Source organism: Ranitomeya variabilis, chromosome 7 (assembly GCF_051348905.1).
Source record: "Ranitomeya variabilis isolate aRanVar5 chromosome 7, aRanVar5.hap1, whole genome shotgun sequence".
NCBI lineage: Eukaryota > Metazoa > Chordata > Amphibia > Anura > Dendrobatidae > Ranitomeya > Ranitomeya variabilis.
Window position 1 is genome coordinate 181425044 of NC_135238.1, and position 18293 is coordinate 181443336.

The window sequence follows — 18293 nt, forward strand, 5'->3', positions numbered from 1 at the left end:
GGCTAAAACCTCATTTTGTGGAAAGAAAAAATGATTTTTTAATTTTCACGGCGCTACATTCTAAACTTTAGTGAAACAATTGGGGGTTAAAAGTGCTCACCACACATCTAGATAAGTTCCTTAGGGAGTCTTCTTTCCAAAATGGGGTCACTTGTGGGGAGTTTCTACTGTTTAGGCACGTCAGGGGCTCTCCAAACGCGACATGGGTTCCGATCTCAATTCCAGCCAATTTTGCATTGAAAAGTCAAACTGCGCTCCTTCCCTTCCGAGCTCTGCCATGTGCTCAAACAGTGGTTTATCCCCATATATGAAGTATCAGCGTACTCAGGACAAATTGCACAACAAATTTTGGGGTTCAATTTATCCTGTTACCCTTGGGGAAAAAAAAAATTGGGGGCAAAAAGATCATTTTTTCTGAAAATTATGATTTTTTTTTTTTACGGCTCTACATTATAAACTTCTGTGAAGCACTTGGAGGTTCAAAGTGCTCACCACACATCTAGATAAGTTCCTTAGGGGGTCTACTTTCCAAAATGGTGTCACTTGTGGGGGTTTCCACTGTTTAGGCACGTCAGGGGCTCTCCAATAGCGACATGGGTTCCGATCTCAATTCCAGCAAATCTTGCATTGAAAAGTCAAATGGCGCTCCTTCCCTTCCGAGCTCTGCCATGTGCCCAAACATTGGTTTACCCCAACATGTAGGGTATCTGCGTACTCAGGACAAATTGTACAACGACTTTTGTGGTCCAATTTCTCCTGTTACCCTTGGTAAGATAAAACAAATTGGATCTGAAGTAAAAATTTTGTGAAAAAAAAAAAAAAAAAGTTAAATGTTCAATTTTTTTTTAAACATTCCTAAAATTCCTGTGAAGCACCTGAAGGGCTAATAAAATTTTTTAATGTGGTTTTGAGTACCTTGAGGGGTGCAGTTTTTAGAATGGTGTCACTTTTGGGTATTTTCTGTCATATAGACCCCTCAAAGTCACTTCAAGTGTGAGGTGGTCCGTAAAAAAAATGGTTTTGCAAATTTTGTTGCAAAAATGAGAAGTCGCTGGTCAACTTTTAACCCTTATAACTCCCTAACAAAAAAAAATTGTTTCCAAAATTGTGCTGATGTAAAGCAGACATGTGAGAAATGTTGTTTATTAACTATATTATGTGATATAACTCTCTAATTTAACCCCTTAAGCCCGTATGACGTACTATACCGTCGAGGTGGGGTGGGCCTTAACTCCCGGTGACGGTATAGTACGTCATACGCGATCGGCCGCGCTCACGGGGGGAGCGCGGCCGATCGCGGCCGGGTGTCGGCTGCATATCGCAGCTGACATCCGGCACTATGTGCCAGGAGCGGTCACGGACCGCCCCCGGCACATTAACCCCCGGCACACCGCGATCAAACATGTACCGGCGGTACAGGGAAGCATCGCGCAGTGAGGGGGCACCCTGCGTGCTTCCCTGAGACGATCGGTACAAGGTGATGTACTCACCTCGTACCGAACGTCTTCTCCCTGCAGGCCCCGGATCCAAAATGGCCGAGGGGCTGTATCCGGGTCCTGCAGGGAGCACTTCCGGGTCGGAGCAGGCTGCAGATGAAAGCTGCAGCCTGCTCCGATGAAAGTATGATCGCGGATCTGATAGAGTGCTGTGCACACTATCAGATCTGCGATCTGTGATGTCCCCCCCCCTGGGACAAAGTAAAAAAGTTTAAAAAAAAATTTCCACATGTGTAAAAAAAAAAAAAAAAAAAAAATTCCTAAATAAATAATAATAAAAAAAAAATATTATTCCCATAAATACATTTCTTTATCTAAAAAAAAAAACAAAAACAATAAAAGTACACATATTTAGTATCGCCGCGTCCGTAACGACCCAACCTATAAAACTGGCCCACTAGTTAACCCCTTCAGTAAACACCGTAAGAAAAAAAAAAAAAACGAGGCAAAAAACAACGCTTTATTACCATACCGCCGAACAAAAAGTGGAATAACACGCGATCAAAAAGACGGATATAAATAACCATGTTACCGCTGAAAACGTCATCTTGTCCCGCAAAAAACGAGCCGCCATACAGCATCATCAGCAAAAAAATAAAAAAGTTATAGTCCTCAGAATAAAGCGATGCCAAAATAATTATTTTTTCTATAAAATAGTTTTTATCGTATAAAAGCGTCAAAACATAAAAAAATGATATAAATGAGGTATCGCTGTAATCGTACTGACCCGACGAATAAAACTGCTTTATCAATTTTACCAAGCGCAGAACGGTATAAACGCCTCTCCCAAAAGAAATTCATGAATAGCTGGTTTTTGGTTATTCTGCCTCACAAAAATCGGAATAAAAAGTGATAAAAAATGGTCACGTGTCCGAAAATGTTACCAATAAAAACGTCAACTCGTCCCGCAAAAAACAAGACCTCACATGACTCTGTGGACCAAAATGTGGAAAAATTATAGGTCTCAAAATGTGGAGACGCAAAAACTTTTTTGCTATAAAAAGCGTCTTTTAGTCTGGTTTCACACTTGCGTTTTTATCTGCATGCGTTTTTTAAAAAAACCGCATGTGTGAAAAAATGCATGTAAACGCGGTAAACCGCATGCTTTTTTATAGAAAAACACAAGAAAACAAGAAAAAAACAAAAAACCCTAACCCTACCCCTAACCTGAAATACGTGGCACTGAAATACGTGGCACTGAAATATACGTTTATATACGTATTTAAGTGCCACGTATTTAAGTGCCACGTATTTAAGTGCCACGTATTTAAGTGCCACGTATTTAAGTGCCACGTATTTAAGTGCCACGTATTTAAGTGCCACGTATTTAAGTGCCACGTATTTAAGTGCCACGTATTTAAGTGCCACGTATTTAAGTGCCACGTATTTAAGTGCCACGTATTTAAGTGCCACGTATTTAAGTGCCACGTATTTAAGTGCCACGTATTTAAGTGCCACGTATTTAAGTGCCACGTATTTAAGTGCCACGTATTTAAGTGCCACGTATTTAAGTGCCACGTATTTAAGTGCCACGTATTTAAGTGCCACGTATTTAAGTGCCACGTATTTAAGTGCCACGTATTTAAGTGCCACGTATTTAAGTGCCACGTATTTAAGTGCCACGTATTTAAGTGCCACGTATTTAAGTGCCACGTATTTAAGTGCCACGTATTTAAGTGCCACGTATTTAAGTGCCACGTATTTAAGTGCCACGTATTTAAGTGCCACGTATTTAAGTGCCACGTATTTAAGTGCCACGTATTTAAGTGCCACGTATTTAAGTGCCACGAATACGTGGCACTGAAATACGTGGCACTGAAATACGTGGCACTGAAATACGTGGCACTGAAATACGTGGCACTGAAATACGTGGCACTGAAATACGTGGCACTGAAATACGTGGCACTGAAATACGTGGCACTGAAATACGTGGCACTGAAATACGTGGCACTGAAATACGTGGCACTGAAATACGTGGCACTGAAATATCGTGGCACTGAAGTATTTACGTGCCACGTATTTTTCAGTGCCTGAAATACGTGGCACTGAAATACGTGGCACTGAAATACGTGGCACTGAAATACGTGGCACTGAAATACGTGGCACTGAAATACGTGGCACTGAAATACGTGGCACTGAAATACGTGGCACTGAAATACGTGGCACTGAAATACGTGGCACTGAAATACGTGGCACTGAAATATCGTGGCACTGAAATATCGTGGCTCTTAAATACGTGGCACTTATATACGTGGCACTTATATACGTGGCACTTATATACGTGGCACTTATGACTGTCAGAAAATGTTCAGTAAACGGTTAGGGGTGAGGTTAGGGGTAGGGTTTCAGGTAGAATTGGGGAGTTTCCACTGTTCAGGCACATCAGGGGCTCTCCAAACGCGACATGGCGTCCAATCTGAATTCCAGCCAATTCTGCGTTGAAAAAGTAAAACAGTGCTCCTTCCCTTCCGAGCTCTCCCGTGCGTCCAAAAAGGGGTTTACCCCAACATTTGGGGTATCAGCGTACTAGGGACAAATTGAACAACAACTTCTGGGGTCCAAGCTCTCTTGTTATCCTTGGGAAAATAAAAATTTGGGGGGCTAAAAATCATTTTTGTGAAAAAAAATATATATATATTTTCACGGCTCTGCGTTATAAACTGTAGTGAAACACTTGGGGGTTCAAAGTTCTCACAACACATCTAGATAAGTTCCTTGGGGGGTCTAGTTTCCAATATGGGGTCACTTGTGGGGGGTTTGTACTGTTTGGGTACATCAGGGGCTCTGCAAATGCAACGTGACGCCTGCAGACCAATCCATTTAAGTCTGCATTCCAAATGGCGCTCCTTCCCTTCCGAGCTCTGTCATGCGCCCAAACAGTGGTTCCCCCCCACATAGGGGGTATCAGCGTACTCAGGACAAATTGGACAACAACTTTTAGGGTCCAATTTATCCTGATACCCTTGTGAAAATACAAAACTGGGGGCTAAATTTCATTTTTGTGAAAAAAAAAAAAAAAAAAAATATTTTCACGGCTCTGCGTTATAAACTGTAGTGAAACACTTGGGGGTTCAAAGTTCTCACAACACATCTAGATAAGTTCCTTGGGGGGTCTAGTTTCCAATATGGGGTCACTTGTGGGGGGTTTGTACTGTTTGGGTACATCAGGGGCTCTGCAAATGCAACGTGACGCCTGCAGACCAATCCATTTAAGTCTGCATTCCAAATGGCGCTCCTTCCCTTCCGAGCTCTGTCATGCGCCCAAACAGTGGTCCCCCCCCCACAAATGGGGTATCAGCGTACTCCAGACAAATTGGACAACAACTTTTGGGGTCCAATTTATCCTGATACCCTTGTGAAAATACAAAACTGGGGGCTAAAAAATCATTTTTGTGAAAAAAAAAAAATAATTTTTATTTTTACGGCTCTGTGTTATAAACTGTAGTGAAACACTTGGGGGTTCAAAGCTCTCAAAACACATCTAGATAAGTTCCTTAGGGGGTCTACTTTCCAAAATGGTGTCACTTGTGGGGGGGTTTAATGTTTAGGCACATCAGGGGCTCTCCAAACGCAACATGGCATCCCATCTTAATTCCAGTCAATTTTGCATTGAAAAGTAAAATAGCGCTTCTTCCCTTCTGAGCTCTGCTATGCGCCCAAACAATGGTTTACACCCACATATGGGGTATCGTCGTACTCAGGACAAATTGCACAACAACTTTTGTGGTCTAATTTCTTCTCTTACCCTTGGGGAAATAAAAAATTGGGGGTGAAAAGATCATTTTTGTGAAAAAATATGATTTTTTATTTTTACGGCTCTGCATTATAAACTTCTGTAAAGCACTTGTTGGGTCAAAGTGCTCACCACACATCTAGATAAGTTCCTTAGGGGGTCTACTTTCCAAAATGGTGTCACTTGTTAGGGGTTTCAATGTTTAGGCACATCAGGGGCTCTCCAAATGCAACATGGCGTCCCATCTCAATTCCAGTCAATTTTGCATTGAAAAGTCAAATGGCGCTCCTTTGCTTCCAAGCTCTGCCATGCGCCCAAACTGTGGTTTACCCCCACATATGGGGTATCAGCGTACTCAGGACAAATTGTACAACAACTTTTGGGGTCTATTTTCTCCTGTTACCCTTGGTAAAATAAAACAAATTGGAGCTGAAATAAATTTTGTGTGAAAAAAAGTTAAATGTTCATTTTTATTTAAACATTCCAAAAATTCCTGTGAAACACCTGAAGGGTTAATAAACTTCTTGAAAGTGGTTTTGAGTACCTTGAGGGGTGCAGTTTTTAGAATGGTGTCACACTTGGGTATTTTCTATCATATAGACCCGTCAAAATGACTTCAAATGAGATGTGGTCCCTAAAAAAAAATGGTGTTGTAAAAATGAGAAATTGCTGGTCAACTTTTAACCCTTATAACTCCGTCACAAAAAAAAATTTTGGTTCCAAAATTGTGCTGATGTAAAGTAGACATGTGGGAAATGTTATTTATTAAGTATTTTGTGTGACATATGTCTGTGATTTAAGGGCATAAAAATTCAAAGTTGGAAAATTGCGAAATTTTCCAAATTTTCGCCAAATATTCGTTTTTTTCACAAATAAACGCAAGTTATATCGAAGAAATTTTGCCACTAACATGAAGTACAATATGTCACGAGAAAACAATGTCAGAATCGCCAAGATCCGTTGAAGCGTTCCAGAGTTATAACCTCATAAAGGGACAGTGGTCAGAATTGTAAAAATTGGCCTGGTCATTAACGTGCAAACCACCCTCGGGGCTTAAGGGCATAAAAATGAAAAATTAGAAAATTGCAAAATTTTCATAATTTTCGATACATGTTTTTTTCACAAAAATGCAAGTCATATCGAAGAAGTTTTACCACTATCATAAAGTACAATATGTCACGAGAAAACAGTGTCAGAATCACCAGGATGCGTTGAAGCGTTTCAGAGTTATGACCTCATAAAGTGACAGTGGTCAGAATTGTAAAAATTGGCCCGGTTACTTAGGTGAAAACAGGCTTCGGGGTGAAGGGGTTAATAGATGTTAAAATCTGCTTAAAAAATAAAACCATAATAAACATTTAAAGAAAATGGCAACAATAACCATCAACAAGTTGCTTCAAAAAATCAAATGGGTAATGAAAACTTTTTTTTTTCTTTCTTTTCTAATGTTGTTGGAACATAATTATGACATGGTGGGGATATCTGAAACATGGCTGGATGAGAGCCATGACTGGGCTGTTAACTTGCAGGGCTATAGCCTTTTCAGAAATGACCGTACAGATAAGCGAGGGGGTGGGGTGTGTCTGTTTGTAAAATCGACCTTAAAACCCATCCTGCGTGATAATATAGGTGAATCTAATGAAAATGTAGAGTCCCTGTGGATGGAGATAAGGGGAGGGGGGAAAAAATAATAAATTACTGATAGGGGTTTGTTATAAATCTCCAAAAATAATGGAAGCAATGGAGAATATCCTTGTAAAGCAAATAGATGAAGCTGCGACTCAAGGAGAAGTCATTATTATGGGGGACTTCAACTACCCTGAAATAGATTGGGGAACAGAAACCTGCAGTTCCAGTAAAGGTAATCGGATTTTGACAACTATGAGAGACAATTACCTTTCACAACTGGTTCAGGACCCAACAAGAAGGGGGGCACTGCTAGACCTAATATTAACCAACAGGCCAGACCGCATAGCAAATATAAGGGTTGGGGGTCACCTAGGGAATAGTGATCACAAAATAATAAGTTTTCATGTCTCCTTTAATAAGATGTATAGTAGAGGGGTGACAAGGACACTAAACTTCAGGAGGGCAAATTTCCAACGGATGAGAGAGGATCTTGGTGCAATTAACTGGGACGATATCCTGAGACATAAAAGTACACACAGAAAATGGGAGACATTTATTAGCATCCTGGATAGGACCTGTGCACAGTATATACCGTATGGGAATAAATATACTAGAAATAGGAGGAAACCAATATGGCTAAATAAAGCTGTAAGGGGCGCAATAAGTGACAAAAAGAAAGCATTTAGAGAATTAAAGGAAGTAGGTAGTGAGGAGGCATTAAATAAATACAAAAAAATAAATTATGTAAAAAGCAAATCAAGGCAGCAAAGATTGAGACAGAGAGACTCATTGCTAGAGAGAGCAAAAATAACCCCAAAATATTCTTTAACTACATAAATAGTAAGAAACTAAAAAATGATAGTGTTGGCCCCCTTAAAAATAGTCTGGGTGAAATGGTGGATGAGGATGAGGAATAAGCCAATATGCTAAATGACTTTTTTTCATCAGTATTTACAAAAGAAAATCCCATGGCAGCCAATATGACTAGTGATAATGATTCCCAATTTAATGTTACCTGCTTAACCCAGCAGGAAGTACGGCGGCGTCTAAAAATCACAAAAATTGACAAATCTCCGGGCCCGGATGGGATACACCCCCGAGTACAGCAGGAATTAAGTACAGTCATTGATAGACCATTATTTTTAATCTTTAAAGAGTCCATAATAACAGGGTCTGTACCACAGGACTGGCGTATAGCAAATGTGGTGCCAATATTCAAAAAGGGGACAAAAACTGAACTCGGAATTTATAGGCCAGTAAGTTTAACCTCTACTGTGGGTAAAATCCTGGAGGGCATTCTAAGGGATGCTATACTTGAGTATCTGAAGAGGAATAACCTCATGACCCAGTATCAGCACGGGTTTACTAGGGACCGTTCATGTCAGACTAATTTGATCAGCTTCTATGAAGAGGTAAGTTCCGGTCTGGACCAAGGGAACCCAGTAGATGTAGTGTATATGGACTTTTCAAAAGCTTTTGATACGGTGCCACACAAAAGGTTGATACATAAAATGAGAATAATGGGCATAGGGGAAAATATGTGCAAGTGGGTTGAGAGTTGGCTCAGGGATAGGAAACAAAGGGTGGTTATTAATGGAGCACAGTTGGACTGGGTCACGGTTAGTAGTGGGGTACCACAGGGGTCAGTATTGGGCCCTCTTCTTTTTGTTTCAATAATTTTTATTTTCAATAACATTGTAATTGAACAACACTTTCCCTTACAAGGGAATTCAATAAGAAAAAACATACATATATTAACTCATTCAAAGATACAAATATGACAAGACAAGAACATGGGGAGACATAAAAGAGGGAAAATGGGGAGGGTAATGAGATGCTGCACTTTATTTCGTGATAAGCTGCAGTATATTTACCAGACAAGGATATACTATGTTCCATTTTATGAGTTCTGCCTCCCACCTCACCGCACCCCACCCCACGCCGGCTCGACCCCAGTGTCATCAGAATCTCCCACAGGATAGAGTCTCAAATAGATAGTCAAGGTTTGTTCAAGATTTAAGTTCGTGTTAAGATCTATCCACGGTTTCCAAACCTGGTAGAAGGTTTCCCACACATCTTCCCTAGTCGCATGTATACGTTCATATAAGAGGATTGAATTCATTTTATCTCTAACTGTCTGGACAGAGAGAAACGGCGACCTCCAGCTGGTAGCTATATGTAGCTTAGCAGCCATAAGCAGTTGGCCTATAAGCTTGTGGAATTTATTAGTGAATCCAGGGTATTTGGCTCCCAAGAGGAATGTGGCCGGGTCAGGTTGTATTGTCCCGCCATACATTTTTCCAATTATTAATCCTACTTCCTGCCACATAGCCGAGGCTATCGGACATTCCCACCAAATATGCTTCAGATCTCCCACTGCGCCACATCCTCTAAAGCATTGATCTGAAATGTTGGGGTATATAGCGTGAAGTTTACTTGGGACTTGGTATGTTCTGTGTAAGACCTTAATGGATGTCTCTGCCAGGGAGGCTTGATGACTACCCCTGGAAATTGTGTCACAGCATCGTCTCCAATTTTCCAAAGTTAGTTGGAAACCTAGATCTTCCTCCCACTGTTTCATGTATTGCAGTTTGTCAACACCATGTGCTGCATTGAGGCATCCGTATAGCAGAGAAATAGTTCCCCTTCCCAGTGGGTCATCCATGCATCTCTGTTCAAAGCCAGTCGCGCGAAAAGGGATTTTCCGTTGTAGAAACTGTTCCGCAAAATGGAAAATCTGATAGGTACGGAAGGTTTCGCTAATGGGTGGGTTGTATTTATGAAGGAATTCTTGTCTAGATAAAATTATATTAAAGGGTGAGCAGAGGTGCTTTAGAGTAGTAATTCCGTTTACTTTCCACCAAGCAAAAGAACGTGGGTCAAGTCCTGGTGGGAACATGGGGTTGCAGAAGAGGGGGGTCAGTGGGGCAGACCCAGATTGGAGTTCGAATTTAAATCTTACCTTCCTCCAAAGGATCAGGGAATGTGCTGTGAAAGGTGCTGTGATGTGTAGACTCTTTGGTAGTTTTTGTGTGGACCACATAAGGCCCGGCAAGGAAAACGGAAGTAGAAGGGACGATTCCAGGTCAACCCATCTCGGAGCACGGTTGACAGCGCAGGCATTAGTCAATTGGGCTAACTGAGCCGCTTTGTAGTACAGTGTGAAGTTAGGCATGGAAAGCCCCCCCAGTCTTCTATGCATGAACATAGTTCTTTGACGGATTCTGGGTTTTTTCCCCTGCCAGATAAATTTTGAAATTATAGAGTGAACCTCGTGTAGGGTCTCATGGGGTAATGATATGGGGAGAGAGCGGAATAAGTACAGAAATCTAGGCAAAGAGACCATTTTAATTGCATGCAATCTGCCCAACCAGGTCAACTTCATGGCAGACCATCTAGCTAAGTCAGCTCGGAGATTTTTTATTAATGGGAGATAATTCCACTTAAATAGGGTCGACTTATGAGAGGTTAGGTTGACACCGAGATAAGTTATATAGTGTTCATTCTTTGTAAATTTAAACTGGGAGATAATATTTGTTTGCATGTCCTTATTGGTGTTAAGGAATAAAGCTTCGGATTTGTCAACATTAATTTTGAGTCCTGAGATCGACTCAAATTTACGTAAAACTGAAAATAAATTTGGGAGAGTGGTGAGTGGGCTAGATAGAGTCAACAGTAAATCATCTGCAAATAAGCTTGCCTTATACTGTGCGCCAAGTCCTATAGGCCCAAGTATGTTTGGATTAAGCCTTATTGCCTCGGCTAGCGGTTCCATGGCCATGGCAAACAGGGCTGGAGAAAGTGGACAGCCCTGCCTCGTCCCCCTTTGTATGTTGATAGGAGTAGGTTTAGTTGACGGGAGTTTCAGATAGGCTGTAGGACTGTCGTACAATAGTTGGAGGCATGAAATAAGGGTGCGAGGGATGCCAAATCTGGAAAGGACTTCAAATAAATAGGACCACGAGACCGAGTCGAAAGCTTTTTCTATGTCTAAAGCTAATAGTAGTAGGGGTTGCTTATGGTAGTTTGCTGAATGTATAATATTTAGATTTCTTCTAATATTATCGGGACCTTGTCTATTAGGTATGAACCCCACTTGGTCACGGTGGATAAGGGTGGGTAGAAATTTGTTGAGCCTAGTGGTAATAATGGATGTAAAGAGTTTGAGGTCAACATTTAGCAATGATATAGGTCTATAATTCTTGGGAAGGAGGTGGTCTTTCTTTGGTTTGGGGATTACCGTCACATGGGCAATATAGAATTCAGGGGGCATCTGGGTGCCATTTAGTAGAGCGTTACAGTAAGTTTTAATGTAATGTATGGTATGAGGATGTTTGTAAATTTCTTGTAATATAGTGCCGTGAGGCCGTCAGGTCCGGGAGCTTTGTTTTTTTTTAGGTTTTTATTTACTGCAGAAATTTCATCCTCAGATATTGGTGCATGCAGTTGGTCTATCGAGGAGTTGGGAATTTTAGGTAATTTCAATTCATCTAGGAAGGAGGATAAGGATTGCGGTGAAGAAGTCTGTGGGGAGGTATATAGTTTCTGATAGTAGTCTCGGAATGTTTCGTATACTATATCCGGGTGTGCGGAGATTCTGCCTTTGGAGTCTTTGATGGAGGTGACATTATTTAAAGATTCTCTGCATCTGAGCCTACGTGCCAACATGCCAGAAGGTTTATTTGCATATTTATAAAAAGTTGACTTGGTCCATGTTAACGCTCTCTCTGTTTTGTTTGTAAGAATAGTGTCTAATTGTAGCTTAGTGTCTCTGATTTGTTTAATCAGAAAGAGGGAAGTGGTGGCCTGGTTAGCAAGTTCGAGTTTCATAAGTTTAGTCTCTAAGCGCGTTTGTAATTCAGATCTTTGTTTCTTTTTATTGGACGCAATTTTGATTAGGGAGCCAGTAATAAATTTTTTATGTGCCATCCACACTACTCCAGGAGAGGTGTCATCAGTGGAATTAGTCTGGAAATACAGTCTCAACTCCTCTTTAATTTTAGAGAGTATAACAGGGTCAGTAAGTAAGGATTCGTTCAGTCTCCATTTGAATAATTTAGAAGTGGTAACATTGAATTTAAATGTTGATAGGACAACATCATGGTCAGACCATGATGATGGAATATGACGAGAGAATAGGACAGACGGGATCGTTCTTGCAGTAGTTAAGTGTAGGTCTATTCGAGAATAGGACTGGTGTGCAGGTGAGAAGTATGTGTAGCCCTTTACAGGACCGTTTAGTTCCCTCCATACATCGACTAGGCAATTGTCTTTTATTAGGTGTTGGATTTTCTTTTTGTCAGCTTTTGTTAAATCCGATCGTTTCTGAGCGCTGCTATCTAATTTAGGATTAATGATAAAGTTAAAGTCGCCGCACCAGATAAGGTGGTCGTACGTAAGAGTGGCTAGTTTTGATATAATTAGCTGGAAGACCGATCTCTGGGAAGATGCGGGTAAATAGCTATTAACAATGCAAATTGTCTGATTTTGTGATGTTCCAAGAGTAATAAGGAATCTGCCCTCTGAGTCCGAATGTGTGCTGATGAGCTGAAATGGGAAGTTATTCCTAATGAAAGTGGCGACACCTCTCGTTTTTTTATCCCAGTTGGACATATAGTGTTGTGAATATTTGGCATCAAAGTGCTTAGGGTGGGAGGAGGTGGAAAAATGGGTCTCCTGGAGACAAATAATGTCTGGTGCGTGTTTTTTAAGTAATCAAGAAAAGCTTTCTTACGTTTAATGGGTGAGTTGAACCCTCTGACATTATGAGAAATAACATTACACATTTTTCAGTGAATATTTACCGCTGAAGAATGAGGAGGCTAGGGCAGGAACCAGAATCGTATGTCCAATTAGCAAACGTTGAATTAATTGGTAAGTGCAGTGATGATCTCTGTGGGAAAACAATAGGAAGGAAACAGACTGTGGGGAGACAAAAACAAACATAACAGTTAATAATAACAAACGGATATCATATCCGAGAAGTATGGCGATCTGGTTTACCATATTAAGTGGAGTACCAGGTGTCGCCAAGTTTAGGCAGCATGTTGTAGACCCGACATTTAGGCCCTTGGAAGAGCAATATGTGTAGAGGGGAAAGGGATAGGAAGAAGCAGGAGAGAGAAGGAAGGAAGAGGGGAAAAAAAAAAAAAAAAAGGGAGGGGGAGGGAAGGGAGATGGAAGGTGGGGGGGAGGGAAGGGAGGGGGAAGAGGGGAGGCAGGGGGGAGGGGGAAGAGGGGAGGCAGGGGGGAGGGGGAAGAGGGGAGGCAGGGGGGGGGAGGGAGAAGAGGGAAGGGAGGGGAGAGGGGGAAGAGGGAAGAGGGAAGGGAGGGGGAAGAGGGGAGGCAGGGGGGAGGGGGAAGAGGGGAGGCAGGGGGGGGGAGGGAGAAGAGGGAAGGGAGGGGAGAGGGGGAAGAGGGAAGGGAGGGGAGAGGGGGAAGAGGGAAGGGAGGGGAGAGGGGGAAGAGGGAAGGGCGGGGGGAGGGGGAAGAGGGAAGGGCGGGGGGAGGGGGAAGAGGGAAGGGCGGGGGGAGAGGGAGGGGCGGGGGGAGGGGGAAGAGGGGAGGGGAGGGGGAAGGGCGGGGGGAGGGGGAAGAGGGAAGGAAGGGGGAAGAGGGGGGGGAGGGGAAGAGGGAAGGGCGGGGGGAGGGGGAAGGGAGGGGGGAGGGGGAAGGGAGGGGGGAGGGGGAAGAGGGAAGGGAGGGGTGGGAGGGGGGAGGGGAAAAGGAGGGGGGAGACGGGAAGGAGAAAGAGGGGTAGGGGGGGAAATGGGTGAGAGGGGGAAGAGGTGAGGGGGTGAGGTAAGAAAGGGTAGGGAGAGGAGAGAAGGGAAAAGGAGGGAGAGGAAGAAGAAAAGGAGAAAACTGCAGTATGGGAATTATTTGGGAGGAAGTAGGGGGAGATCAGAGCAGAGTAAGGTAGGGGAAGGATAGGGTCAATTAGGGATGCAGCAATCTGGTGGGCCACTTACAATTAATGTCAAAATAGAATATCTATATGAACATTTAGTATACAACTACTAACTCTGGAGGGCAGAGAGGAGAGGCAGTTAAGAGCCATCATCCCCTTCCCCCTCAATTCCAGGAGCAATCAGGATAAACAGTAACGGCCTGCTCCGCCCCTCGGAAATCAAGATGGATGATCTTGTAATTTGGACATATCAGACGACCCGTGCGTTTTGGCTCCTTGTTCTGGGAGTGTTTTGCCATTCTCTTGATGGTCTTGGTTTTCTCTGTGGCATGGCTGAAGTCTCTATAGAAATCGGGATCCCAGCTTTTAGCATGGCTTGTTTCCCTTCTTCTAGTGTACGGCAGGTGTACAGTTGAGAGTTATATGTAAAGATGAGGGCAAAGGGGAAGTTCCATCTGTATTTGATCTGCGCCGTCTGCAAGGCTGATGTTACTGGTTTGAGGGATCTCCTTCTGGCAAGGGTGGTTGATGCGATATCCGCGTAGATATGTACTGAAGATGGTAGTCCCGGCAGGTCTGGATTTTCACGTGCAGCATTCAGGATTAGATCTCGAGCCTCCTCATAATGTAGTTTTAGGATCACATCCCTGGGTATATCATTATTACGTGGTCTGCCCAGGGCTCTATGGATTCTGGTGATATGCAGCATGGACTGATCTGTGTCAGGAAGCAGCGCGGTAAAGAGGGCAGTAGCAGTGTCTTTGAGAGCTACAATATTTTCGGGAAGCCCCCTGATCCGCAGATTACCCCGACGTGATCTGTTCTCATAGTCTTCGCATCGGAGTTCCAGTTCTGCGACACGTTCTGCGTGTAGTTTAAGGGTTTCGCGATCTTCTTCCAACGCATCTGCAGTGGCGTCCATCTTTTCCTCCAGGGCCACCGTACGCTGCATAATATCCTGTATCTGAGAAGAGATCTTCTGCATGGCTGAAGTAAGCTCAGATCGAAAAGTCTCTTGCAAGGATTTGGTAAGGGTTGCCGTGGAGATCGTTGTCTCCATATGGGTACTGGTCTCATCTTGGTCCATTATATCTCCTGTGTTTCCTGTAGAGACCGAGGGAAGAGGAGTCGTAGTAGTCATCTTGGAAATGCTGCTACTCTGAAGAAGGTCTGCAATATTGCGGCCTGGTGTTTGTGCCGCACCTCCCTTCTTAGGCATCGCCAGGAGGGTCTCCTGAGGGAGCAGTGAGTCCAGTTGCGGTGTGCTTGGCGTAATTCATGTGCTGATTAGGGCCTAAATAAGTAAGTCGGGTAGCGGAGATCAGCAAGATATAACTATCATCGCTGAAAGCCGCACATGCGCCTCCAAGAAGAGGATTTTTTAGATAATCCTCATAGTGTGCACAGAATTAGAGCCCAACATGGACACTAGGTGTCACTATTGTAGCAGTGGGGGCAAACAGTGGCTAGTTGAGTCTTTTTTGTATATTATAAAATGTACTTCTAGTTCCGATATTGGGCACTAGATGTCGCTAAATGTCTGTCAAGTAGTGGAGAAAATCAGTCTAGGAGATAGTCCATTTCTCAATGCAGTAAGAAATTACTGTAGAAATTGAGTTGCAGCTGAATATAAACAAAAAGGTATGGGAGAGCAGGAAATGAAGATCCTCCACAAAATACTCCGGGATCAAGTCCAACCTTGTGTCCACTAAGGGGAGTTATTTTTATGATTTTTAATTAGTTAAATTCAATGAGTAACTAGCGCTGGGCAGGAGCTCCATAAAGATGTGACTGTTCCTCCTGACTCATAGTTGTTAACTCCCTCGGGCTGTATTTTTGTCTCCCTGCAAGATGGTGACTATTGGCGCCAAAAAAAGAGAGATCAGGGAGAGGGAGAGCATGTACGGCGCTCCCAGGGTCTTGCATGCACTGCAGCCAGTCACCCCACCTCGGACACCGAACCGGCAGGTGAGTGATCACTTAGAAGGTGAAGCGGGGTCTCCCCGTTGGTGACCGGGGCCACAGTCTGCCTGTCATATATTGCAGAGCTCCGGTGTTAAGATGGCCGCCGCGTCTTCTAACGGCTGCCGACCGCCCTCTCTAACTGCTCCCCACTCACCGGATCTTCTCAGGGCAGCGCTGCGATCCCGGGCGTGCTCCCTCGCGCCGGCACTCACACCGCTGCTCCTCTGCCACCGGAGCAGTGCGCTTCTGCCTCTGGGTTCCAGCCCACGTGTAGCGATGGCGGCTCACAGTGGAGGCGCTCGTCGGCGCGGCGGGCACCGGTAAGTGTGTCAGCCCGGGTGAGTGTGGGACACCGTGGATCCTTCAATCTGGGGTCCGCCGGGCGAAAAAAGCCTATTTCCACCCTATTTTCCAAAAGGGACCGAGGAGCACTTCCAAAGCACGTCTGCTCGGCTCCTGGTCCAGGCCACGCCCCCCTGGGCCCTCTTCTTTTTAACATATTTATTAATGACCTTGTAGGGGGCATTCAGAGTAGAATTTCAATATTTGCAGATGACACTAAACTCTGCAGGGTAATCAATACAGAGGAGGACAATTTTATATTACAGGATGATTTATGTAAACTAGAAGCTTGGGCTGATAAATGGCAAATGATCTTTAATGGGGATAAATGTAAGGTCATGCACTTGGGTAGAAGTAGTAAGATGTATAACTATGTGCTTAATTCTAAAACTCTGGGCAAAACCGTCAATGAAAAAGACCTGGGTGTATGGGTGGATGACAAACTCATATTCAGTGGCCAGTGTCAGGCAGCTGCTACAAAGGCAAATAAAATAATGGGATGCGTTAAAAGAGGCATAGATGCTCATGAGGAGAACATAATTTTACCTCTATACAAGTTACTAGTGCGACCACACTTAGAATACTGTGCACAGTTCTGGTCTCCGGTGTATAAGAAAGACATAGCTGAACTGGAGCGGGTGCAGAGAAGAGCGACCGAGGTTATTAGAGGACTGGGGGGTCTGCAATACCAAGATAGGTTATTACACTTGGGGCTATTTAGTTTGGAAAAATGAAGGCTAAGGGGTGATCTTCTGTTAATGTATAAATATATGAGGGGACAGTACAAAGACCTTTCTGCTGATCTTTTTAATCATAGACCTGAGACAGGGACAAGGGGGCATCCTCTACGTCTGGAGGAAAAAAGGTTTAAGCATAATAACAGACGCGGATTCTTTACTGTAAGAGCAGTGAGACTATGGAACTCTCTGCCGTATGATGTTGTAATGAGTGACTCATTGCTTCAATTTAAGAGGGGACTGGATACCTTTCTGGAAAAGTATAATATTACAGGGTATATACACTAGATTCCTTGATAAGGCGTTGATCCAGGGAACTAGTCTGATTGCCGTATGTGGGGTCGGGAAGGAATTTTTTTCCCCATGATGGAGCTTACTCTTACCACATGGGTTTTTTTTGCCTTCCCCTGGATCAACATGTTAGGGCATGCTAGGCTATGGGTTGAACTAGATGGACTTAAAGTCTTCCTTCAACCTTAATAACTATGTAACTATGTGTTATCTACTAGAAAATCTTGTCGTTGTCGCACTCCTGAAACAAATGTATTAACATACCCCTACTGTATTGATTTGGGAAAAATAGACTCACAATTGGGATACTGTTTTTGCTTTTACAGAATGATGCGGCAGTTGCAAAGAAATCAGTAAAAAAACTGCACAAAAACATTATTACTTTTTGGCAACGGAAAAAAACAAGTAAGTGATTTGTCTCATTTTGCATTACAAGCCCCTCTTTACAGAACCACATTATTAAGATGTTCTCTTAGAGAAGCGATGCTTGCTTTGGAGAAAGTCTTAAATAAAATGGCATCTGATTGAGCAGATTTGATTGCATGATATTGGAGACATACACATGGGTGCCATATTGTAGCTCCAGTGTTCTCCGAGCCATGATGTGTGTGTGTGTGTGGTCTCTTAATCCTGGAAATAATTGTCGTTTTTCAGGTCCTGCAAAGAAGAAAGAGGCTCAAATAGAAAGAGAAATCAGACAAAAAGAGCAGAAAGGCATTTCGACCTTCACGCCTGTATGCAAACCTCTTCTCCGAGGACTAAAGGGGTAATTGTAAAACACTCATGGTAGATTAGAATTATTATTATTATTATTATTATTATATATTTTTTTTTTAAATGCTAAAATATTTTTTTTTCTCTGTTTTAGATCTTCTCTTAAAAAGACCACATTTCCCAAAAATCTTCAATTTAGTGTTCAAAATGCTGACAGCTCATCACCTTCTTCTGACACCTCAATGTCTTTACCTCCTTCACTGTCTCATCTTGTGGGAACAGTAGCTGAGACCTCAGAGGAGAAGTATCGTGTCCTAGACCAGAGGGACAAGCTAATGAGACAAGGTATTCAAAGAATCTGTCAAAGTTTTGCAATTATTTAGGTAGCTAGAAAAGTAAATGTGTCATTTTGGGAAACTAACCAAAAAAGAAATGGTTAAGTCTCCTAATATATTTTCCAATCACTTTCCTCCTTT

The 18293-nt window shown here is 42.9% G+C and overlaps 1 protein-coding gene across 4 annotated transcripts in view; it reads left to right on the forward strand.

The window, feature by feature from the left end:
- LOC143784306 (germinal-center associated nuclear protein-like) overlaps positions 1–18293 on the forward strand; it is a 176393-nt gene that overhangs the window by 73187 nt on the left and 84913 nt on the right. For all 4 annotated transcript variants that reach the window (XM_077272430.1, XM_077272431.1, XM_077272429.1 and 1 more), the window contains exons 4-6: positions 17430–17508; positions 17758–17869; positions 17972–18162. In XM_077272430.1, the coding sequence (XP_077128545.1) occupies positions 17430–17508; positions 17758–17869; positions 17972–18162 (382 nt within the window). The remainder of the gene's footprint in view (positions 1–17429; positions 17509–17757; positions 17870–17971; positions 18163–18293) is intronic.